Source organism: Pelophylax lessonae, assembly GCF_965119305.1.
Source record: "Pelophylax lessonae genome assembly, chromosome: 8".
Classification (NCBI taxonomy): domain Eukaryota; kingdom Metazoa; phylum Chordata; class Amphibia; order Anura; family Ranidae; genus Pelophylax; species Pelophylax lessonae.
The window spans coordinates 89,362,611-89,389,859 of NC_138775.1; the positions used below are offsets into that span (position 1 = coordinate 89,362,611).

The 27,249-nt window shown below is 40.2% G+C and overlaps 1 protein-coding gene across 1 annotated transcript in view; it reads left to right on the top strand.

Annotated features, from left to right (window-relative positions):
• IL2RB (interleukin 2 receptor subunit beta) overlaps positions 1–27,249 on the top strand; it is a 53,797-nt gene that overhangs the window by 21,383 nt on the left and 5,165 nt on the right. The window contains exons 4-9 of the mRNA XM_082265212.1: positions 457–574; positions 5,129–5,210; positions 7,497–7,605; positions 11,083–11,222; positions 13,441–13,609; positions 20,639–20,720. Of these exons, the coding sequence (XP_082121338.1) occupies positions 457–574; positions 5,129–5,210; positions 7,497–7,605; positions 11,083–11,222; positions 13,441–13,609; positions 20,639–20,720 (700 nt within the window). The remainder of the gene's footprint in view (positions 1–456; positions 575–5,128; positions 5,211–7,496; positions 7,606–11,082; positions 11,223–13,440; positions 13,610–20,638; positions 20,721–27,249) is intronic.

Sequence of the window (27,249 nt, forward strand, 5' to 3'; positions counted from 1 at the left end):
TCATGGAGTAGGACCATAGCTTAGAGGAAAACTTCTGGTTGACATCAAAGAAACTCTTTTTTAAAAAATCAGTATTGCAAAACTGCCAGTATGGTACCTTTTTTTTTTAGTCTCTCACTCAACCGAAGAAAACTGCACAGACTCAGGAAACAAAGATATTCAGGATTGCTATCCAGTCAATGATCAAGGAAACAGCTGTCTCTTTGACACTCCTCTTTAAACCTCTACCTACCATGCGTAGTAGTCAACACATGCTCAAAAATTGTGTGGCTTAGTGTTAAGGAGCCCTTACCTTAGACTTTTTCTGAAACAACATATACTGGTAATAATACTTATAAAATCCCATAAAAGCCATTACCTCTTTATACATGACATACACAACAAAACAATGTTTTATATGCTTTCAAAAGGTATCAGTGATTAAAAAAAAAAAAACTCTGTTATCTTGAATTGCAGACGCAGATCTGGACTGTTCATACAATACCAGAGGAGTTTTGTTCTGTTCATGGAATGCAGACAGCCAGTACAACACAGCCCCATGCAATGTGTCGGCCAAAGCTGAGGACAAAAGAAGGTAAATCAGCGCACAGTTTGCAAAAGGTTGCAGGGATGGTATACTCTCAACAGATGCCCATGCTTATCTTAGTGAACTAGAAGAAGGGCATCTCATGTTTTACATGTTATTAAAGAACTCCACAAAGGTCAGGTGGTTGAGTAAGGTAGGTTCTTAGGGTTAAATGTATGCCATGCTCCTGACTGATGTATTAAAACCGCGGATCTGTTGACCAAAGACACAGATGTATATGTTCACACACAGCTCTCATCTCCCTGAATCCATGTCTTCTATTATGCTATACGAATCTATGTTTTTTGTTAATATATCCATAAAGAATATTCTGCTTTATTCTCTCATGTATAAATATTTATCTTTACTTCCTCTTTTCCCTTGTTTTGGATTAGCTAGCGTTTCTTCCTTGGTGAAGGAGAGGTGAATATGCAAACAAAGGGTTAAACTTACTTCAACAGGGTACTGCCCAGAAAAAGAGCTCCCAAGGATAAAAGGCAAAATGGCCATTGTAATGAGCTAGTGCGGTGATGTCAGGCATTCCCATTTGTGCTAACTGCAGCTCATAGCATTCTAAAGAGAGAAATATTTGTTTCAGGCAATATACAAGTCATGCTGAGAACCATGAAAGCCCTTGTACATTGCCAACTGGCTACTCAACAGTAATAAATGTGATTGCAGTTGTAAGCTGGCCTATCTGTTTTCATACAAATTATTTTCTTATGGCCTACAACATGTTCCTCTTATTTGTCACCTGCCAAAGCTTTTGACATTATATGCTAGTGTAGCCAGATGCAGGGCTATAGCAACATGGAGAAGGAAATAAGGCCCCCTGTTGCTCCACTTTTTAATGTAGTGCTGATATTATGTTGTGTTATCCCATCCAACCAGCAGGGGGAGAGCAACGCAGAGACAGCCCATAGACTTCTATGCAGGGATCAGTGGTTAGAATGCCCAGGCGGAAAGAGAAAGAGATTGCCCTGTTGTACAAAACAGAGCTGTGCCATTGCCTCAGAGGGACTGGAGAGACTGGAGAGACTTCTTCCCCTCAGCTTCCCACAACAAGTTGTTGGAGGCACCAACTGCAATCATCCAGCAGGGACTGGTGTGAGGTCTCCTCCTCCTCCAATATTTGTCCTGTTAGCAGGACTGGAGTTTTTTGATGCAGGACAATAAGCAAATCACATCACATCTGTGCCTTACCTATTCTGCAGTTACTGAATATGGCCCCCCTTCCCTTTTAGATACTTCTTTTGTACCTTATCTGTTGCATCCTTACCATCTTACACCGCATGTTGGTTCATTGGGACTGCCAACAAGTGCGCACATGCTTCTTAAAGGGCCCCAAAGATAGACAGAAAAAGAACCACTTAAAGGACAGCTCCTCCCGTTGAATCACCCTATACATCCTTTATTTCCCTTTCCATTACTAATATTTTCACATGCACAGTGCTTATCAGTTAGTCTAGCAGAACCACAATTAATGCACTGTGGCACTATAGTGTGCAGTTTAAGCTCCATTAATGCCCACCTTACTCTTATACTTAGTCTTTTCCAGTCAACATTACGTATGCTAAGGGTGTTACCACCATTGCTGATCTAACTCTCTGTTTCCTGTTATCACCTTTGCTTAGTGACAGTAAATTAAGTTGCTTTACTGACTTGCCTAATGCCTGGTCCTTTGACAAAGTGAGTTTCTGTGTCATTTCATGTTCATACAGTGAACCCAGTGTGGCTTTTGAAGAGTTTGAGGCAACAAACAAGGGACCCATTCTTCAAGCTGCTTCTACGGGAGTAGTGCTATGCTAGGAATAGGAATGCAAGAAGGTGACCTTGAAATCTTTGCAGAGTAGAGTTTTTTTTTTGAGTAAGAGTCTTACAGTGGCCATGGACAAAGGAGTACACCACTGAGAATGAAATGGTGATAAGATATTTGCAAGCCCTATGAACGATGCGTGCAGTTTTATTGGTATGACCAAAGGCAAGATGAGGTGCTCAGGGTACCTCCATAAAATGCATGCATCAGGAGTTTCTTTGCAGGAGCTAATGATTTGGGATCCTCAGGTCTTTTAAAACCTCTCTAGAAGGACCATAACATTGCCCTCACATAGGCACCACAGTCAAAAGCAGGATGTAAGTTAAGTATGTTGTCTAATTTTCCTCAACAGGTGTCTATTTTACAGGTATAGTTAAGTGTTTTTAGATGGGGTAGGCAAGTATGTAAGGACTCTTGCACATGGGTGGCTGAGCCTATTCAACGTCAGCATATTTCCTCCACCCAAGCAGCCCAGGTGCAGCATGCAGCCTCTCACTGACATGAATGGCTGACATGAAAAGCATGCTGTACTTGTGTATACGGCGACTGTATTCTAATCATGAGTACAGCGTACATGTGTAGGTAAAAAATAGATTTTTTTATATTTTTGCCTATGCCCGTATACCCAATGAGGACCTTACATTTTGATCTGTTTTCTAACAAATTACAATTTCTTCCCACTGTCCTTTCAAAAAAGATTTCCTGGAACTCTCCTTTAAATATAAAGTTAATAATATAGCAATAGAACAACATTACATGAAAATCATTACCAGGCAAACTGTTCCATTTTTTCATATTTCTTCATATTCAAGCATGTAGCACAATCAATCTGCAAATGTGTTGAACATTCATAGAACACAACGTCATTCTGGATGATCCCTTGAGGAACCATTTCTGAGAAGTTAATTGTGAAGGCTTGTGTTACAACATGTCTTTTGTCGCTTTTGTTTAATTAAATGATTGAGCAGGTGCATTGCTTGGAGTTTAGATTATTTCCTATCTTCAGACAAGATCATTTCATTGCAAGCAAACTCACATATTCATGCAAGGCATGTGAGAATTTATGCAGTTGGTTTTCATTGGGTTTTATATATTTAATGTAAATGCAAATGTATTATAAATCTAAAGTACAAACAGAAAGTTTCTTTGCAGTAATCACTGTACAACAGATAATCTGGGCCCGTTCACACCAGAATGTGCAGCTAGAAAGATGCAATTGGTGCGCATTTCCAATATTGCATGTGACCGTGCTGCCCCTGCGAGACAGGCATGGGTACCAATAGTTGTTAATTGTACCTCAAATGCATCTAGCCAATGTAACATATTTGCCGCCACCAAACTGCATGGACCCGCAGTACCACGTGGTTTGACATGACATAATTTGCAAAAGAAGTGCTTGCACTACTTTTTGCATGGTTCCGTTCATTTAGGCAGTCCATTCAAATAAAGGACCTGTCAAAACTGGAACACTTGCCTGTGCCTAATTCAGAAAATCATCTACGACAGTTTGGATAACAGTACCGACAAGTGAAACAAAATAGGGTTCCACCACTTTAGGAACCTGTCACTATGACTGCAACAGATTCAAAAAGTTACCGCAAATATGCACGTTAGGAAACTTATGATAGTTAAGATCAACTCTCAGCTGGAGGCTTTCATGAATGTGGTTGCTAGGATGTCTGCAGCCACCGGCTGCCCAGCACCCAATGACTCATCTCCACCCTCATAAGGCTGCTGGCTGGGAGATTTCCTGGCCCACAGCTGAATGTAAACATTGGAGGTAGGAATACTAGCTGACACCGTTACCAAAATATGGCTATATGCATATGTCCATATTTGGACAATGATGAGTCACTCCAGAGTGGACCTGTCTCTGACTTTCCCATTAGCTTTAACCTACCCACTGCCATGCACTGTCAATCAAAAAGCAAGGTGGATCTGATGGGGAACTAGTATCTCAGGTCCCCAGCAGGTTTCACCTATCACACTACTAAACTTCCTGGCTATACATCTGTCTGTGTGATTGGCCCTGTAACGCTGAACTTGACTAATTGAAGTACAGGAATGTCCAGTATGGCCATCACCTAAGTTGTTTCATTTACCTGAAAGGTACATAAATCTGTTGCAAACATGGATAATTTTGGTGTGCAAGGGAATTCTAAAGAGTATCTATGACACTATGAATTTACTCCAATCTGTTTTTGGCGGCTCGGATGTTTTGGAGTATCCATTCTGAAGGTATGTGCTCAGTGCACAACTTCTCTGACTTAGTATAACAGTCATGCTGTATAATCTTTCTAAGGTAATTATTCTGATAATCAGCAATAATAAAAAAAATACTTTTCCATGACTACTATCACTTTTTTTTAAAGGGTGGTTGAGCAAGGGCCCATTTAGATCGATCTTGCCTAATGGAGTGCGTTGATTCACATTATGATGCAATACCACGTGCGCATTCTAGAGATGTATGAAATGTGGGAATGACTCCGCAACCAGAGATAAATTCCAGTATTGACAGGTCTATTCTGGCAAGCTCCAATCTATGCAAACCAAGACTTTGATGATTGGATTACTAGATTGCGAAATCAGTCTCCTTCTTTAGGTCAGCACATGTAAATTTCAAGTTTGCACAAAATTGTAATCAAGGAAATAACCACAAGCAATTAAACACTGAACTGGCAGCTGGGACGGGAACTTGAAATACCTATAATATGACCCTATAAAGAAATCTTCTATCTGTCTTATAGGGATATATCAGGATCCTGCACTCTTTCACTCAACGAAAACCCAAGACATTGTGCACTTCGTTTAACCTATAATGGCAAAAATGTAAGTATAAATGCTATTTCTTAAATCTTGGAATTCTTAAATAATTATCTTAAAGTATTTTTATAAATATGTAAAAAGTAACACGAGGCATGGTATAGTATTCTTTCAATGCATAGTTAAATATGGTGCCTTTGGATTTTGACCTGTACAGAAACTTCTGAGAACTTTAGTTCACCATACAGTAGTGTCATGCTTCTGTTAAATATATAACTCCCCCCTTCCCTACTGTGCAAGCAACATTTCAACTCCCCCCATGGATTCTGTTCCGCTGCTTGCAGTGGAAGCATGCAGTACAGGCGCAGTTCCCCAGGCCAGTTACTACACCTTAAGTGGTGGAAAGGTTTTTTACCAACCGTAATGCAGATAAAATCCTATCCTCAATATATCTCTGCATTTCCTAAGGCAAAACAGATAGAGATTCTCTCCCATTCCACTCCTTGAAGGAAAATATCCCTGTCTTTACAGAGGAGGACTGGGATGCGGGAATACAGCAGTATAATATAATGCATTTATAGAGCATTTTACACCCTCAATGTCTCTTCCGGATATATCCTGCATACCCAAAGACATGTCCTAAATGTCAGCAGGCAGTGGGGACATAATTTCATGTCATCTGGGAATGTCGGCTCATTCAGGATTTCTGAAAGGCAGTGGTACTGGATATTATGGCAGTCACCGATCTTTCTGTGACGCTAGATCCCAAAGTGCTCCTTTTAATTATCAGTTACTCAGTGGCTCAGTCTACTCATAAAAAGTTACTGCTATTTTATATTTCTATGCTAGAAAGGTACTTTTTCAAAACTTAAAGTTGTCTGTCCCCCCTACGCCCAGTTGCTCCTGTTAATTTACTTCATACTACCTCTATACAAACTACCTTACATGGGTCGTAAGTGTCCCCAAAAGTATGGGGAAATCTGGAATGCATGGGTTACGGCCAAATAACTTATTCTTTAATTTTATGTTCTTGACAGGAGGGCCAGGTGTTTCTCCCAGCTATTGGTGTATGCCTCCTGGAAATAGGGATGGGCATACTCTGGCTAGAACTCCCCTGGGTTGTAGGTCCTGAAGCTTTGGTTATACATCTATTGCTGTATTTTTCAGGAGTGGACCCCCCAGCTCCTGTTCCCCCCTATTTTGCCCCTTTTATATGCCCTTTTCCTCATCCACCCCCTCCCCCCTCTTCCCTATTTTTATTTTTTCCTCCCTCTTCCCCCCCCCCCCCATTATTCCCCCCTACCCCCTGGGATTGGTGATTAATCTGACTAGCAGTGGTTATTGTAGGTATGTTCACAAACTCTTTCAGTGCTTCGCTCAATGCATTCTAGACGATGATTAAGTGTATCCTCACATTTAACTCCGACAAGGTGTTCTGTGTGTGTTTTTTTTTTGGTCAATTCAATAATGGCGTCCAGAAATTTCTACTTTGTTTTCCTAAGATATGCTATCTTGGTGTATTGTATACCTCACTGTTTTGTGAATAGATTTTGTTCCTGCTTCATTCATAAATAAAACTTTTCTGTTAAAAGGGCCAGGAAGTGAACTGGTATGTGGTCCCTTTGACTATTTTACTAGTCCTAAGAGAAAATTATTTGGCTGATTTGCATATCTCTAGTCATATCTGAGCAAATTTGGAGCTGACTCCACTGTGATCTTCTAATATTGGTTCAACATATTGAAGTCAAAAGGATTCAGGCAACTAGCAGTTTTAAAAAGGGAAAGTATCAGCACAGATTTTCTTTAATAAAGTGAGAAAGAATAATAGTTCGCTATGGGGTTTTGGCATTGCACCTGACCTAAAAAACAAGAGAAGGGCGCATCCACCTAGTGCAATACCATAAAACGTTTATTGGAAATGGTAAAAACCACAACATGCATTATACTCACAAAAGTATGCTGTGTATAAGCATAGAACCAAAGGATTCCTTTGGCTATCTAGAGATTTCAGGACCATATTCCTTAATAGTAACAAGCAAACTTGAAAGTGTCCATATAGATAGGTCTAACGCGTTTCGAGGGAGGACCCTCTTCCTCAGAGCCATGAGGTTTTTAACCATTTCCAATAAACGTTTTATGATATTGCACTAGGTCGGTGCACCCTTCTCTTGTTTTTTATGCTTTAATTTATGTGGATACCCATCATCCTGAGAGGGCAGCAAGACTTTAGATGCCAATAATTTAGCCAGCGCCTTTTTGGTTTTCACGCAACATTTGAGCACAGGAGACATCTACTTGTCTTTATTGCACCTGACCTATTTGTTTATGTGCTGTCTTGTTTATTGGTTTTAGCATGACAAACCTTTGACAGTTGGACATTATGTAAACATGAATGTGGACTGTAGCGGTGCACATGCCAAGAAAAAGGTGACAAGTAAACGTTTTGCACCATATGATTATGGTAAGCAGTCACTCTTCCTCTTTATTGCACTGTATTCATGCTTTCTGTATTTCTTTCTTTTTTCAAATTTTTGTTTCATTGTCAAAACAATGAATTGTTTGTATTGCCCAGCTACAGCTAATCAGGTTTAAACCTTCATTCTACACATATTGTTTTCAAGGAAAGGTTTGAATGTGGTTGACACTTTTGATTTCAGAAACTATGATAAATGAATGGCCCTGATGTATGCAAGTGTCAGCACTAAGAAGTATGGTTATTACTCCACAACCGCCAAGCAGAAAGAAACGTTCAGATTCCAACTGTCATCTTCCGTATTGAATCTAACTGGTGGAGCATTAACATTTTTATAGGGAGTGTATAGTGTTTGAATTTTACAGGGAGTGTATAGTGTTTGAACATACTTTTTTTTGTTGTCTTTATTTAAAATTAATAGTTTTATAATTATGATTTAATTTTTGATCAAATAATTCTGACATATGGCAAATAAATGGTTCATTGAAAAACTATTTGTAGCCAGCAGGTGCCCATCTAGGCTCCATTTCACAAGTTTACTAAGCTAATCTTAACCACTTGCCGACTGCTCACAGTATATTTACTGCGGCAGTCAGCCCCTCACAGGCAGAGCGACGTAGGTCTACGTCGCTAGCCTGTGAGGGTCTCAGGAGCGAGCGCGCGCCACCGGAGGCGCGCTCCTGCGCGGTCAAGGACCCCCCGCGCGTGTGACCGGCGGACCCGATCGTCCGCCAGTCACTCGCCATCATCGGTAGAGAGGGAGAAAGTCAGACGGCTAGTGTAAACAAGCCGCCTGTCATTCTCCCCAGTGTATGAATGATGATCATACGGTTCTACTATGTAGAACCGTTGATCACTGTTCATACATCTCAAGCCACAGCCAATCACAGTTAGAATCACGCCCCTAGCCACACACATAGCCCCTCCCTCTCAAAAAAAGTTAACCCCTTCACTGCCAGTGTAATTTTACAGTAACAGTGCATATTTATAGCACTGGTTACTGTAGTAATGTCACTGGTAACCCAAAAAGTGTCAAAAATGTCAGTCAAGGGTCCGATCTGTCCGCCGCAATGTCGCAGTACCGCAAAAAAAATCGCAGATCGCCGCCATTACGCGTTAAAAAAAAAACAACAAAAATGACAAAAATCTTTCCCTTAGTTAGTAAACGCGATAACTTTTGCGCAAACCAATCAAAATACGCTTTTTGCGATTTTTTTTACCAAACATATGTAGCATAAAAAAAATTGGCCGAAAATGTTAAAAAATTTTGATTTTTACATTTTTTTGGGGAATTTCATATAAAAAATTAGAAAAATATTGTTATTTTTGCAAAATTGACGCTCTTTTTTTGTTTATAGCGCATGATCAAAAAATCGCACAGGTGATCAAATACCACCAAAAGAAAGCTCTGTTTGTGGGAAAAAAAGGACGCCAAATTCGTTTAGGTACAGCGTCGCACGACCGCCCAATTGTCCGTTAAAGTCACGCAGTGCCGAATCGCAAAATAGGCCCTGGTCAGGAAGGGGGTAAAATCTTCCGGGGCTTAAGTGGTTAACTGGTTTGCTGAAAAAAGCCAGTTTTTACAGAGTTTAATAGCTCAAGGTCTGGTTTTAACTACATTCTAGCTCCCAAGAATCACAAAAAGAATGACAAGTAATCATCAGAAACCAAGATATCTGTCATCCATGTGTTTGATTGACCACCAAATTTCGGTTTACTGTAAAGCAGAAACTAGGTAATAAACTTGACAGTTTCAATACAGTTTATTGAAAGATCAAATCAAAATCAGAAAAAGACCTAAGACAATTTCATTGAAATCAATCAGATTTTTTCTGCCAGGTTTAATTGGAGCAGTTTCTATTTATTTTCCTTGCAGTCAATCAAAACCATCATTTTATGTTTTAATTGCTTTGCAGTTTTGACAAATCAAACAACTCACCTTTCTGCCATCTCTCTCTTTCTCTTTTCAAAACAGATCCATACATAGTTTCATTTAGAGACAGACAGTGGGCAAGCAAACAACTAACTGCTGTTTGGGAAACATTTGATTTGTAAAATAACTATTTTAATTTAATCATAAAAACATATAAAACATCAGTTTAGAAATTAATGAACTTCAGCAAAAATAAAAAAGACCAGGAACCATTATAAAATCACTTTATTAATGTTGCTTTAAGATTTGAGGTACATTTATAAGTTATTGAATGCACATCAGTTTAGAAATTAATGAACTTCAGCAAAATAAAATAGACCAAAAACCATTCTAGAATCACTTTATTAATGTTGCTTTAATATTTGAGGTACATTTTTAAGTTATTGAATGCACATCAGTTTTGCAGCTTTACCAGGTTATGAAGTGCTTTATCGGACACTAAAGCTATACAAAATAGAATAATAATATAAAAAAAGGGAAAATAAGAAAATTAAGAATGCATTAATAAATAAATAAATAAATAAATATATTATCTCTGATATTAAAGTGAGAAAAAAATTATATCCTTATTCTAAAAAAAAAGTATCCATCCACATCCACTTCTTAATGGCCCTGTATCTTTTAAATTAAATTGTTCCTTACTGTATCTTTCTGCACCCCTGTAGCATCCTCTGTGAGTTCTTCAACCTCATCTGCACTGCTGCTCTATGCACACAACAAACCCCATAGTTCACAGTCCCCTAGTTCATCTCATGAACAAGTAAGAGAGGATGGCTACATTCCTACATAGAGTATGACCATGGAGATCAAATGTAGCCAGACCCCAATTTCAGGATGTCCGATCACAGCAACAATAAAAAATAATAATAATAATTTGGAGAAGGCTGAGGGCAATTGAATGTTTTTTTTTTTTTTTTTTTTTCTTTAAAGCGGAGCTCCAGCCCCCCCCCCCCCCCCCCACTGAAAAATTGAAAGTCAACAGCTACACATACTGTAGCTGCTGACATTTAATATTTGAAAACTTACCTAACCTGGAATCCAGTGATGTCGGCACCCCAGCCAATGTTTTCATTGGCTCTCAGGTGCTGCCTAGCCTGTAAGGTGAAATGGCAGTGAACCCTTGCGGCTTCACAGCGGATTTCCTACTGCGCATGCACGAAGGAGGAGGAGGCAGAACTTCTAACTTAACTCACTGTGGTGAGGTCCAATGGTTGTGGAAATGGGTACCTGTCAAAAACAGGTGCCCGCTCCCCCCAAAAGGTGACAAATGTGGCACCGGAGGAGGGAGGAGAAACAGATAAGTGGATCTTCCACTTTTGTGTGGCTCTCTGCTTTAAGACTACATGCTTGAATAAATTTCTTTCTTTTGTAGTGCCATTAAAAAAAAGACTCCTTATCTCAGTATGTATGTATGCATGAGGCAGGGATGACAGAGGTGCAGTTTAAGCTTTCTTTTCACATTGGGTCTTAAAAGGATGTTTGCAACTTTGTTTTCATATGACAAACAGTATAAACCTTATTATTTTTTACAGTGCGCCTGGATCCACCAGAGTCTCTAAATATTGAGATGATAAAAGATAGTTTATGGAATCTAACCTGGAACATTAGTTCAAATCATATATATCATACAAAGACTGAAGTCCTCTATAAACCTGTGGAGGCATCCTGGCAGGTAACCAAATTATGCATCTGTCTTAATCAAAACATCAATGGAAAATCTACACTGGCATCAAACTCCGAAGTGATTCAAAAGTGGTGTGCTTTTGAGTTGCTTTTAATTGTTTTTGTGTAGCTTTGAGCTGCACATGAGCTACTATTAGGTTGCATTGAGTTGTTTCTACATTCACTATGAGTTGTATGAGGAAAAACAGTAGATCAGATGCAAACAAACATCAATGTCCAGAAGCCCTAAAGGTAGCCAGTACTAAGGTAACATGTAGCTTTCCTATGCTAACCTCTCCTTCTAAAAATGGAGCTCTATTGCCTTCAAAACGTTTTGTGTCACTAACCTGGATGCATACCAGGAGCTGCTTGAAGTGTCTGTTTAGTACAAAAACATGCATTTTCAGTCAAAAAATTCTTGCATGTCTATGGAAAGCTCTTAAGTTGGCCATATTGCTGTTCAGTTTTTTTTTAATTTAGCCATTGGGCTGAACAACAACAACTGAACTTAATTCCCCATCTACACTTTTGAGGTGGATGGGGGAATCCTTCCCACTATGTTATTGTATTCTGACAGGGGGGAGACTCCACCGCTGTCACAATACACAGATCAGCATTGCAGCCACTGATCGAGTGACTTTTATCTAACAGGGTGGTTGAATAGAAGTTGATTGGTATATTGGCGTTTTTTTTAACTGAACTGGCAACATATGGTTTGAAGTTTGGCAAGTCCAAATTTTGATTCATGTATGGCCACCTTAATGTTATAATGATATTTTGGTAGTTGGATCTTCTGCCTGCTATCTTAATGGTAAATTGTACTACAAAATTAGAAGCCGAGAGCAAAATGTAATGGTCTTTGGAGGATCAGAGAACAGAAAGGACCACCATCAGGTTAAACTTGAAAAAACGCTGATCAGAGGAGTGTGAGATTTTTGTAGGTTTATTTGGACAGGAAAGTGGATGAACCAGACAAAGTTCTTGCTCCTGTATAATTACATCTTCCTAAAAGCATATGGAAATGGTATGTGGCAGTTTGTTACTAAATTCGTAATAACAAAAATGGCTTTATGCTAAGACAAAGCTTCAGCCATAGTTAAAATCTCCAGAACGTTTACAGTGTCATAAATAATTACAATGAGTCTTAAAATCAACCACACATCTTAAATTAATAATGATAGACAATGATACAATGACTGACTGAATCAATAATTGGTAGTGAAAGGAAGAGTGGTGTTGGCACGGATTGGGATGTAAAGAGTAGATGAGACAATAGACTGCACAACATATTTTTATTTTGTATTCTTCCTAATCAACTTCTAAAACATAGAGGAGAATGCCACATTAAAAAACACCACCTCCCTTCCTCCTCACATCTACCTAAATTCATACAGAAAATGTGGAGTCCCCACTTGGTATATTTGGGCACCACATCTCATCTTAGTTATAAATGGATATGTATTCTTGGAATATTCTTTTTTTATATAATGATTTAATATCACAAATTGTAAATACATTTCATGATTTCAGATATGTGTTGTTGATTATTTAGATTAACATTATATTGACAGTTCAAAAATGTTACATGCTATCAGTTCAACTTCAGAGGGACAACTCATATAATGTACAGTTAAACCTCTTAAATATCTAAAAGGTGCCTATCACTATTCCCTGACACCTTATACAGCCAGAGTTTCCATAAACATGAATACTCAGCTTAACGTAGCATTCAAATTCATAAGAACAGAGTTAACAAGAGTGGACTGATGCAAGCAAACATTATTGATGCCACCTTATAAGGAAACAAGATTTTCTAACCTGTTCAATAAGTGTTTTTAATGAGAACTGTTGTTTGTCTGAATACTTAGATAATGCCAATGAATAAATTCCAAAATGACCAAATGACCGACTTACCACTCTGGATAGCCTTACTAAGACACTTGTATTATAAAAAAATAATTGTTAATAGATGTGTTACAAATGCCTTCTGTGCAAAACCAGGAGTCATAACTTTCATTTTGCACTATTTTACAACAACTGTCCTGATTTTCAATCAAAAAGGTAGTGGGATTTGTCACATCCAAGTATTTTAAGATCTGTGGCAGACCGGCAGTATGATTTTAGGAATTATGTGGAATCAAGTACACTTTGTACTAATGGACCTGCATGTTGATAAATTGAGCATATCGACTTTTACAGAATACAGTTAAAATATTTACTTTTCTCAGGAAACAAACAATATCACACTTTGTGAAAAAGAGCTTTCCGTTTTACTGCGTGGTCTCAAACTTGACACTTTGTATGAAGCCAAGGTACGAGTAAAAGCAAGGAGAGATCTGCCAAAAGCCAAATGGAGTTACTGGAGCCAGTCTGTAAAATGGAGAACTCCTAGTGAAGGTACTGTGTGTTGTATGCATTGTTGTAATGGACGGTCATGGAGTACATACAGTAGCTGTGCTTTGTCTTTAAGAAACTTTACAATCTGTGTACCTATTTTCTGATCTTATTTCACATTTTTGGATACAAAAACACTCTAAATAGTACTTCACAGCCTGGGTGTAAATCATGCAGAGACCCTTCAAGTTCCAGAAAGATATATTGGTTAAAAAAAACATGTCAATCAAGTTTAACCAACAGAAGAAAATAACCTACATCCACAAAACCCTAAACCCACTGTTGACCCAGAGAAATACAAAAACACCCATATAAAGTGTTGTGTAATTTTCCCCATCCCGAAAAAGGTACTCCCTGAATCAACAATCTGCAGTTTTATTACTTAAATATTTATATAAAGAACAAAACTCATGCTCTGCCATAAAAATATAATGAAACTAAAGTGTTAATCTGACAGCTGCTGAGATCTTTGAATGTGTGTTCCTCACATATAATAACAATTAAATAAATAAAGAGTGCTGCGCTTCTGTGATGTACCAATGTGTGCAATAAAACATACTTTATATACATCACAAAAAGTGAATAGAAATTAACAATTTAAATACTTAGGTACTAATACTCATAAAAAAAAAAACTCCAATATTTTCCAGGGATTCTAAATAAGCACAATATCATCAGGGATCAACTGGATAAGGAGAGAGGAGATACCGAACGGTGTCTGAGCGGCAACTATCCTTAAAGGACACATCTGATTACCCCTGACATTGGGGAACAGTTTTTTCTAGACCTTGTCAGGACTATTGGGGCTAAAAAGGAGTCATATAAGGCCCATACATATTATTTTATACATATTGTTCTATTGGGCAGCCTAGCAGCCATTTTTGTCATGGGGTGAATGAAAGTTCATTGTCTTTGAGTTTCTTTACAGACAATTTTAAAGTCTCAGCAAAGACTGGTATAACATAGGTTTAGGCAACAGGTACAGGCCACTCTTATATTTTCACTAACTGGTGCAGCACGGGAGAAGATACAGCAAGCACTTACAGCCAGAGCTGGCCTAAGACATTGTGCTGCCCGGGTCCAAGAATGAAATGCTGCCCCGCCCCAAAAAAATAAAATAAAAAAATCAAGCCCACCAAAAGGCCCCCCACATCCCACATCCAACAATATTGTATATCATGGTAATTAAAACTAAAATAAAATGTATCAGAAAGTCAGATTTACATGCAACAGCACCTTGTCTATATGCAGAATTTTTAGGGGCTGCATTGTGTGTGTGTGTGTGGGGGGGGGGGGTTAAGGGGTTGCTTTGTGGGGTATAGAGATAATCATTTTATTAAATATAAAATTTAGAAAATATTAAATATCCTGTTATCTTCTTTCATACCTCACCACCGGACCGGTCCACCAAACACCCACTGTCTGTCCTTTATCACTCCTGTGTCCGCTGCCCTTGAAGATCCAGCCTGGCCTGCGTGAGATGCAGTGCGTTGATGTCTGACATCATTGCGCACATCACAATAACATGAGGGACATTCCCCGGTGGAGACGCTCCACCTCCTCATACTTATCAGTTTGCGCTACGGACGGCTTTATGAGATGGGGAAATGCTGCCCGTAATGCGCCACAAACTGATGACACACAAAACTGCTGGAAAAAACTTCTGGGCGTCAATTTGTTGCCCCTCTCAAAGTTCTGCTTTGGACCCAGCGGGACCCATGGTGGGGCCGGCCCTGCTTACAGCACTGGGATTTGGGTTTTAAAAAACAGTAGAATATCACAGGTGAAGGCTATACCTAATGGTGGAATTTACACCCATAAAAGAGACACAGCGAGTGGAATAATTAACTGGTTGAACCATTTTAAAACACTTTTACCTAATAGTGTTGTTTGGACTTTTCAGCACTGGACATTTATTGTGCTTATTTAGGATCACTGGAAAATATTGGAGTTTTTTTTAAATTTTTATGCGTATTAGTACTTTTTTTTAAACACATAATTTCTATTCACTTTTTTGGACATATAGTATTTTTTATTGCACACTTTGGTATATCACAGCAGTGCTGCACCCTTTATTTATATATTACTTAAAGGGGTTGAAAAGTCAGAAGGTTTTTTTTTTTTTTATCCTAATGCATTCTATGTATTATGATACAAAGCCTTCTGTGTGTAGCAGCCCCCCTTCAGCCCCCTAATACTCACCTGAGCTCACTCTCTATCCAGCGATATCCAAGAGTGCCTCAGCTGTCCGGGACTCTCTCTTCTCATTGGCTGAGACACAGCAGCGATGCCATTGGCTGTCAATCAAACTCAGTCAGCCAATCAGGAGAGAGAGGGGGTGGGGTCAAATGACAGCTTAATTTCTGAATTGATACACAGAGCTGCAGCTTGGCTAGGATGCCCTCATTGCAAGTTTCTTCTTGGGGGGGGCACTGAACAGGAGGGAGGGGCCAGGAGTGCCAAAGAGTGACCCAAGAAGATGGTGATCAGGGCTGCCCTGTGCAAAACCACTGCACAGAGCAGGTAAGTGTAATATTTTTTTTATTTTAATAGAAAAAAAAAACAAGACTTTACAATCACTTTAAATATTAACAGCCACTTATTTTATATACATTTAGAAATACAACTACTCTTTTTTAAAATAAACTACAGCGATGCCTAGAACTAGCTCGTGTGGAAGTCTATTCCATATTTTCCCAGCTTTTTAGTATAAAAGCCTTTCCATATGCAAATGAAAAACCTCTTTTTTCCTCAGATGTAAAAAGTTCCCTTGTCATTTGCAATGATCTTAAAGTGAACAATTTTGTTGTAGGTTTACTATATAAACTCTTTACTGTATGTATATATATACAAGATGATCATATCCCCCTTAAAGTGGTTCTTAAAGCTAAAGGTTTTTTACCTTAATGCATTATCTGCAAATAAGGTTAAAACTTTTTAGGTGCAGCTTCCCACCAGCCCCCTCTAAATACTTACCCAAACCCGATTTTGATCCAGAGCTGTACCCGAGAGCAGTGGCACTGCTCTCTTTCTCTCTCCCTCCTCACTGGACTCAGTGACCAGCTAAAGGGTGGCGAGGCCAAGCCACACTGTACGTGTCAGTAGATGCACAGTGCAGCTTGGGTTTGATCGGAAAGATTTCCTTCCTCCCAGCAAGTGGCTTGCTAAGGTGGGTACTCAAAAGGCAGGAGAAGCCAGGAGTACTGGGTGGGGGGGGGAAGAGAATCTGGGCTGCTGTGTGCAAAACAATTGCAGAGAGCAGGTAAGTAAGTTTGTTATTTAAGAAAACAAAAAAGATCCTTTTACAGTCACTTCTTTAAGTGTCTCCTCACAAAGGTAAATACATTTAGTCCCCATAGCCCAGATCCTCCATACCGCTTATTAGTGATGTCATCGACTAATATAGTTTTTTAATGCCGATACCGATATTTTGATCATCGGATATCGGTATCGGCCGATATTTTCGGACATGTAAAAAAAATATTTTTTTTTCTAAAGGTACTCCTTGTGGAGGGATCTGGGGGTCTAAAAGACCCCAAACCCCTCCTCAACACTGAAAAGAATTCAAAAGTTTGGCTGTTTTGAATGTTGTTTTGAATGCTGTTTTGAATGCTGTTTGAATTTGGCGCTGAGTACCCGGAGTACCCGGAAGTGATGGCGCTGAGTACCCGGAAGTGAAGTGGGACGGGAGACCCGGGTGAGCCGTGGAAGGCGGCGGGAGGGGGGGGACTTTCCATCCCACTCCTTGTAATGACAGCCGAGCGGCTTCTCAGCCGCATCGGTTGTCATTAAAAGTCAGCCGACCATCGGCTATGGACACCGGTACCGGGGTGATGCCTCTATCTGCAGGCATCACCCAGGACATGCACTTTCCCGGAATATCGGCAATATCGGTAACCTCCGGGGCCGATTCGGATATATCGGGGAAAGTGCATATCGGCCCCCGATATATCGGTGTTTGGCGATAATCGGTCGATCTCTAGTGCTGAGTCCTTTTTTCTCAATATGATTAAACTGCTTGCCCTGATGCTGCAATGGGTATTTTATTTTATCAGCATAAAAGGATATATTCTCTGGGTGTAAGCCTTTAGTGCTCAGACCTGCATTAATGAAACTGTTGCATTTCACATCTCAGCTCCCTGGTGAGAGAAAAGCTAAAAGAGAGTCCTTATTTTAGAAAACAGAATCTCCCCTTTTAGGTTCAGCTGCTTTAACACTAGCTGGCTGCGGCTGTGGATTTTCATGTGGGTTGCCCACAGTTTTTCATAGGCTTTCTATTATTTCCTGCATTTTTGGCGCACTTTCAGAAAACGCGCCAAAAACACAAGACGTAATAGAAAATCTATAGGAAACTGGGGGTAACCCTCACAAAAAACGCCTTTACATTGCGATTGCGGTGCACCCGGCCTTAGATCAATTATCTGGTTTATTCAAATGTAATAAACCATGTAATGACCATGTAGTGTCAAATCACGTATTAAGAATGCTTCACATAAAATAAAGTACTGTATATGTACATTTTGGAGGTTTAAAACCCCTGTCAGTTTTTTTTTTATTGCCATCTGTGTCCCGTTGGGGAGAGCTACCTACACTTTCTGTGCCATAACCAAAACAGAAAGTGAGAGAAATTCCCTGCAGATTAGAGGGATCCCTTGGGCCCCCCAGGCCACCAGAACTAGTTTTCCCTTCTTTTACTTTTCCCATCATTTTGAATTTTTTTTCTACTTTCAACGATAAGGGTAAACAGGGCAAATGGGGAGGGTAAATCTCCCTAACGGGGGCACATACAGCAATAAAAAAACACTCTATCCAAAACTAAAAAAAAGTTTTGCCTTTAGTTATACTTTAAGTATAAGTGGGAAAAGGACAAAAGGAGACTTGGTTAAAGTTAAAGGGATTTTAAACAATTGTCGATCACCTTGTAAAACAACCCATTCAATTAAAAAAATGTAAATGATAGGCAAAATATTTGTGATCACTTTTCCTCTGTTCTCAGCTGCATAAGAACTGGAGGGAAAAGAAGCAACAGCACACTGAACTTTCCAGTGAATGGCTATGTGGGAAAGGGGGGGGGGGGAGTTTGAAGGACAAGTCTGATTATTGGAGGAGAGCAAGCTAAATTCCCAGCATAACTAGAGAATTGACCATGGTGTGTTCTCCTGCTTAGTGTGGTCAGTGCCTAATAGGAAATCAGAGGGACTGGCAGAAACACCAGGGATTTCACACAAATGAAGCAATACAAAGAGAACAGGATAATTGTATATACAAGTACACGGTACAGCAGGCACATATCAGGAATATGAAATACTGGGGTAACAAACACGTTAATATACAGTAATGGCCAAAAATATTGCCACACCTGCATTTCTGTGGATAATGCACCACTTCGTCAAGAAAATTGTTGCAATTACAAATGTTTAGGCTTTCTCATGTTTATTTATTTTGTATGTATTGGTATGACACAAAAAAGCGGAGAAACAAAAAGCCAAATCTGACACTTTCCACACAAAACTCCAAAAATGGACTGGAAAAAATTATTGGCACCCTGAATTTAATATTTAGTAGCACACCTTTTGTAAAATATAACTGAAATCAATCGCTTCCCATAACCATTATTGAGTTTCTTACACACCTCTACTGGCATTTTGGACCACTCTTCTTTCCCCAACTGCTCCAGGTCTCTCAGATTGGAAGGGTTCCTTTTCCCAACTGCTGTTTTGAGATCCCTCCACAGTTGCTTTATGGGATTTAGATCTGGACTCATTGCTGGCCAGTTCAGTACTCTCCAGCGCTTTATCTTAAACCATTTCTGGGTGCTTTTTGACTTGTGCTTTGGGTCGTTGTCCTGCTGTAAGACCCATGACCTTTGAGGGAGACCCAACTTTCTGACACTGGGCCCTACATGGCACCCCAGAATTATTTGGTAGCCTTCTGATTTCATAATGCTATGCACACGGTAACGACATCCAGTGCCTGAAGCAGCAAAGCAACCCCAAAACATCAGTGGACCTCCACCATATTTGACTGTAGGGACTGTATTGTTTTTTTTAATTGCCTCATATCATTTTTCTGAAAACAGTATGGTGGAATGCAGAAGGATGGGCTTTACTAAAAAGCTGTAATTTTGTTTTGTCTGTCCACAGCACATTCTTCCAAAATGATTCTGGCTTCCTCAGGTAAGTTTTGGCAAACTCCTTATTCAAATTTTCTCTTTCGTCTGTGTCCAGGGAGATTAGCTACAGTGCCATGTAGACTTGTGCCATGTAAACTTCTTGACAACGTTGCGCACAACAGACACACAACAGAAAGGTTGAGTCAATTATTACCATATTAACTGGTTTCTGGAGTGATTTCTATATTGTCAGCCCCTGTTCATTGATACAGATGAGTTTATTTAGAAATTACAGGAGCATCACAAACTTGAAATGCAATTATTCTTTTACAATTTTGAGAAGGTGCCAATAATTTTGTCTAGTCCATTTTTGGAGGCTTGTGTGGAATGTGTCAGATTTGGCTTTTTGTTTCTCCATGTTTTGTGTCATACCAATACAAACAAAAGAAATAAACATGAGAATGCCTAAACATTTGAATTGCAACAATTTTCTGGGCGAAGTGGTGCATTATCTGACAGAAATGCAGGGGTGCCAATATTTTTGGCCATGACTGTATAGTACAAAGTTAATATACTTTACATATTACATAATGTTAGTTCATTTAAAACATTAAAATAAAACATGTGTCATCATCCTAAAGAACTAATTTTCATACTAACAATTGTATCCCGTGTATCACATTGCATTCGTGCATTAGTAACGAGTGCAAAATCAGTTCATTATTTTTTTAATTATTATAATATATTTAATATATTCATTACTATATTATATTTATTTTACGTTTCATATTTCTTTATATGTATTATATATTTATGTTATATATTACATATTTTTTTATAAATGTATAATTTTTCCTGAATAATATATAAGTATATTGTATATATGCATGATAACTTTTCTAAATTTTTATATCTTACAGACTCAAACATGACATCATTGATAGTGGCTATGGTCGTTGTGGCCTTGTTTATAGTAATGCTGATCATCGTCAATCACAATAGGTACATACCAAGACTTTGGCTTTTTCCTTTGTTTTTTCTTGAAAACGTAAATTACATCTTTGACTGCACAAAGATTGATATCTGTCAACTAACTTCAGTGTTCTCTAATCTCTAGAATAGCTAACTGATTCTCTTAAAAGCTAATACATATAAATGTCATAGTATTACACAAAGCTGCACTGTGAATTTGCATATATTAGAGAATGAGGATATTTAAAGGGTAACTCCACTTTCGTGATGAAAAAAAATAGCAAATAAAGAAAAATAATATAGTATATACAATTGCGACACAAGTCATATTTTAATTGAATGTTATTAAAAATTACCTTTCCTCTTCAATCTGCAGCTCTGTAATTTTCTGAAAATGCAAAGTAATATGGCTACCAGGAGGTGTTCTGTACATAGAATGTGTACAGAGCGCCCCCCAGAAAATCATTTCCTGCTTATGTGATTGGCTCACCAATTTTCCCAGAAATCTGCCCTAAGATACAAGTCATATTTCAGGCATCCCCTGCAACAAAAATGTCATTTGGTATACTATTAGTAGGAAATCACATCTAACCACTTAAGCCCCGGAAGATTTTACCCCCATTCCGACCAGGGGGTTTTTTGCGATTCGGCACTGCGTGACTTTAACGGACAATTGCGCGGTTGTGCGACGCTGTACCTAAACGAATTTGACGTCCTTTTTTTCCCACAAACAGAGCTTTCTTTTGGTGGTATTTGATCATGTGTGCGATTTTTACTTTTTGCGCTATAAACAAAAAAATTTTGCAAAAATAACAATATTTTTCACATTTTTTTATATGAAATTACCCCCAAAAAAATGTAAAAATCTAAATTTTTTAACATTTTCGGCCAATTTGTTTTATTCTACATATGTTTGGTAAAAAAAATTGCAAAAAGCGTATTTTGATTGGTTTGCGCAAATGTTATCGCATTTACTAACAAAGGGAAAGATTTTTGAGATTTTTGGTGTTTTTTTTTTAACGCGTAATGGCGGCGATCTGCGATTTTTTTTGCGGTACTGCGACATTGCGGACCCTTGACTGACATTTTTGACACTTTTGGGGTCACCAGTGACATTTCTACAGTAATCAGTGCTATATATATGCACTGTTACTGTAAAATTACACTGGCAGTGAAGGGGTTAACTTTTTTCAGAGGGAGGGGCTATGTGTGTCCCTAGGGGCGTGATTCTAACTGTGATTGGCTGTGGCTTGATGTGTAGGAACAATGATCAACGGTCCTACATAGTAGAACCGTATGATCACTGTTTCTACACAGGGGAGAATGACAGGCGGCTTGTTTACATTAGCCGCCTGCCTTTCTCCCGCTGTACCGACAATCGCCAAGTGATCGGTGGACATCGGGTCCACCGGTCACACGCGCGGGGGGTCCATGACCGCGCGGGAGCGGGAGCGCGCCTCCGGGGGCGCGCGCTCGCTCCCTAGACCCTCACAGGCTAGCGACGTAGACCTACGTCGCTCTGCCTGTGAGGGGCTGACCGCCGCAGTAAATAGTCGTGCGGCGGTCGGCAAGCGGCTAAAGGGATGCAGGCCCTGCAGATTTCCTCATTAGAGCCCTGCAGGTGCACAGCTGGTTGATAATTAAGAATCCACTCCCATTAGACTCACTTTCCCACATGGAAACAGACAAACACACAATGATTTCTTCAAAATAACAAATGGTAGGATATTGCAACAAAGTTTGTTAAAATCTCTGTAATGTACATATATCACCCAGAGGGGAATGTTTTTCTTCAACAAAAGTGGAGTTACGCTTAAAATGAAACTTCAGTTTTGCATAATGCCAATCTCCAGAAAAGCAGCAATATACAAAGTTCAATGTATATCTTTGGTCAAAATGTAAAATCATGTATTCATTTATATATTGTAATTCAATTATTTCTAGCCTACGCCTACTAATCTAATTGATCCTGAAGTTTGTAAACTTACCTTGTGAAGATCCCCACACATTTACTTCCTTGAATTCTGTGTCATGTATTCACTATGCTCTGTGAGTAGGCACTGCTGTGTTACACATATCACAGAGCCAGAGGTGTAACTAGAACCTTCAGGGCCCCGGTGCAAGAAACCATGAAGGACCCCCGGACCCCTGGCCTGGGCCCTTCCCTTCAAGCCTGGGGCTCTTCCCTCTAATCCTGGTGCCCTTTACTCTCATTGTGGGGCCTTTTATTACAGTCCCACAGTGGGACCCTTTCACAAGTTCTGCAATGGGCCCCCTTCCTGCCATCTTGGGGCCCCCCATGGTGGTGGAATGCCAGGGCTTGGTTGCAAGTGTGACCTTTGCGAAGTTCACCCACTGGTGTCAGTAGTTTTTATTTTTTGGTATTTTAATTGTATTATTTTTTATCATTTTATTTTATTTTTTTATGACTCTGTCCATTCAGAAAAGGAAGGAGCTGGTAAATTACATATTTACCGACCCCTTCCTGGTTCTCTATGGTGCAGCACCCGGCAGGAGAGGGGAGGGATCATAGTGGAGGGGGCAGCATAGTGGGGGGAGGGCCAGGGGAGCACACAGGGGCCCAGAGACAGCTGAACTCAAGTGAACTGGATAGGAAGTTTGGCGGGGGCAGCATACAGAGGAACCAATCTCTTCCATTTTCCTCCTGCAGCTACAGGAGGAAAAAGGGAAAAAGAAGGACAGTGATTTCTCTACATGCTGTCCCCCACCCCGCCCTTCCTATCCAGGTGTACAGGTGAGCCGCACAGGCCCCCTGGAGCATGTGGCCCAGTTGCAATTGCAACCCCTGTAGTTACACCCCTGCACAGAGCCTACCTTCTGAAATACAGAGGTACTGAGCGGAGGAGTTTCAGGAGGCGAAGTCAGTATGGAAATCATTGCTCATAGTCAACAAGGTACCATGGGATATGTAGTTCTTAGAAAGTGAAAGTAAACAGCAGAGGAGAAGCTGCAAATCATGCAGGGAATCCAGGAATTTGAGGAAAAAGAAGGCCAGCAGATAAGCAGGACTCAAAACATGAAAGAAGATTTTACAAGCAAGCATACATTGGATTGAATCTTTGCAGCTACTGAGGTGTAGTCACTCTTGACAGAAAACACAACCAGATCATCATAGCTTAGTCAAGAAAATTTGGTCAAAGCACAACTGATTGCTGATTTGACAGTAAAGAAGCAGGAGATTGATGAGGTCATAGCTCTGTTCACTTTGCTCTCTTCTCCTTCCGGCATAATCCCCTTTAGCACATGTGTATGTTGTCGAGCCTTATTGGCTGTAGAGTCTGGTGGGTCTTTATCAAGCCTTAAAAAAGGTCAGCGTTCCTGGATTTATAGAACACAAGCAATCTGATTGAAAAGCTAGTTTTTATATTGTTAAAAATTAGGGTAAAAATGGCCTTGTTATATGTACTTTTGCTGACAAGTCATAAAGGCCTGGAGTTTTTACATGTGGCTAAAAGTCAGTTATATCATCAACTTGAATCTATGACCAAAATTAAAAGGGCTTGTTCACACTAGTCTGCTCAGTAAAACACAGTGGCTGCTGGTGCTCCATGGGCCAGGGGGGGCGGCAGACGGACTGCACCATGCACGCCCCCAGCCCCCACCAGACCGCACACCGGGACCACACCAGGACCCCGCCCCCCCCAGACCCCCCCCATGGCTCACTCACCCCCAGCGTCGGTGGCGGCAGCTTCAGCTTCGGCTTCTTCCCCCTTAGTAGAAGCATCTCCTTCCCCATGCCCAATGGCATGGCTTCTACTTTCGGCCAATCAGGAAACAGGTCTCAGGACCTGCTTCCTGATTGGCCAGGAGGCGGATTCGGGAGACAATAGCGAATATTCATTCGCTATTGTCACACAACTGGGTGGGCACTGCGCCCAGAGCCCACCCTTTTTTATAGCCTGTGAGAGCCTCTGGCTCTAGTCACATGGTTAAAAAAAAAAGCCCCATTGAACTCCATGCGTCCGGCGCCCCGCATGTAGATTAGGGGGCCGGGCGCATGGATAGGGGGGGGCGGCGCCCCTGCACCCCCAATACACCAGCCGCGACTAGTAAAACATAGCATTTTACCGTTAGGACAGCTGTCAGGGTCATGTTGACAGGATGGAATGGTAGAGACATGACCTCAGTTGGAGAAGGCCTCATCTCTGTCCAATTACAGGCTGGGGATAGGGAGGTGGCTTAGTTGTTTTGTTCTAATTGCAGCCGGGAAAAGTCACATCACCAGCCTGACTTTGTCCCCTCTGGTATTCGCTGGACAGGAATCAAATATATTGGCAGGTTAAACAGCTACTACAGGATATACCTATATTCTATTGGAGTATTTATCAACTTATCCTGGACTTCAACTTTAAAAAAAATTTGCAAATAATAAAAAAGAAAATAATATATCATATACAATGGCGACACAATCCATATTGTAATTGAATGTTATTAAAAATTACCTTTCCTTTTCAATCTGCAGGGCTGTAATTTTCTGTAAAATACAATGCAGTATGGCTACCTGGAGGTGTTCTGTACACAAACGGTGTACAGAATGCCCTCCTGATATGACATTTCCTGCTTGTGTGATTGGCTCACTGATTTTCCCAGAAGTTTTTACTAAGATACAAATTTAATTTTGAGCATCCTCTGCAACAAAAATGGCATTTTTGGTGAAATGCCCCCTAAGGGTAATCACATCTAAAGTGATGCAGATTTTCCTCATTAGAGCCCTGCAGCAGCTGATTGATAATTATAAAACCACTCCCATACAGACTCACTCTGCATATAGACACAGACAAACAGCTATTTCTACAGGATAACAAAAGGTAGGAATCTGAAACAAAGTTTGTTAAAATCCTTGTATTGTACATACAGTATCTCACAAAAGTGAGTACACCCCTCACATTTTTGTAAATATTTTATTATATCTTTTCATGTGACAAGAAATTACACTTTGCTACAATGTACAAAGTAGTGAGTGTACAGCTTGTATAACAGTGTAAATTTGCTTTCCCCTCAAAATAACTCAACACACAGCAATCAATGTCAAAACCACTGGCAACAAAAGTGAGTACACCCCTAAGGGAAAATGTCCAAATTGGGCCCAATTAGCAATTTTCCCTTCCCTGTGTCATGTGACTCGTTAGTGTTACAAGGTCTCAGATGTGAATGGGGAGCAGGTGTGGTAAATTTGGTGTTATCGCTCTCACTCTCTCATACTGGTCACTGGAAGTTAAACATGGTACCTCATGGCAAAGAACTCTCTGAGGATCTGAAAAAAAAGAATTGTTGCTCTACATAAAGATGGACTAGGCTATAAGAAGATTTTCAAGACCCTGAATCTGAGCTGCTGCATGGTGGCCAAGACCATACAGCGGTTTAACAGGACAGGTTCCACTCAGAACAGGCCTAGCCATGGTCAACCTAAGAAGCTGGGTGCACGTGCTCAGCGTCATATCCAGAGGTTGTCTTTGAGAAATAGATGTATGAGTGCTGCCAGCAATGCTGCAGAGGTTGAAGGGGTGGGGGGTCAGTCTGTCAGTGTTCAGACCATAGGCTGCAAACTGCATCAAATCGGTCTGCATGTCTGTCGTCCCAGAAGGAAGCCTCTTTTAAAGATGATGCACACAAAAGCCCGCAAACAGTTGGCTGAAGACAAGCAGACTAAGGACATAGATTACTGGAACAATGTCCTGTGGTCTGACGAGACCAAAATAAACGTATTTTGTTCAGATGTGTCAAGCGTGTGTGGCGGCAACCAGGTGAGGAGATCAAAGACAAGAATGTCTTGCCTGCAGTCAAGCATGGTGTCATGGTCTGGGGCTGCATGAGTGCTGCTGGCACTAGGGAGCTACAGTTCATTGAGGGAACCATAAATGCCAACATGTACTGTGACATACTGAAGCAGAGCATGATCCCCTCCCTTTGGAGACTGAGCCGCAGGGCAGTATTCCAATATGATAACTTCCCCAAACACACCTCCAAGACGACCACTGCCTTGCTAAAAAAGCTGAGGGTAAAGGTGATGGACTGGCCAAGCATTTCTCCAGACCTAAACCCTATTGAGCATCTGTGGGGCATCTTCAAATGGAAGGTGGAAGATCGCAAGGTCTCTAACCTTCACCAGCTTTGTGATGTCATCATGGAGGAGTGGAAGAGGACTCCTGTGGCAACATGGTGAACTCCATGCCCAAGAGCGTTAAGGCAGTGCTCGAAAATAATAGTGGCCTCACAAAATATTGACACTTTGGACCCAATTTTGACATTTCCACTTAGAGGTTTACTCACTTTTGTTGCCAGCGGTTTAGACATTATTGGCTCTGTGTGTTGAGTTATTTTGAGGGGACCAAAAATTTATACTGCTATACAAGCTGTACACTCACTACTTTACATTGTAGCAAAGTGTCATTTCTTCAGTGATGTCACATGAAAAGATATAATAAAATATTTACAAAAATGTGAGGGGTGTACTCACTTTTGTGAGATATTGTATATCTAAAGCCAACTGGAAGTGAGAAATAATCTCTGCAAAAGGAGTAGATATCCCCTCTTGGAA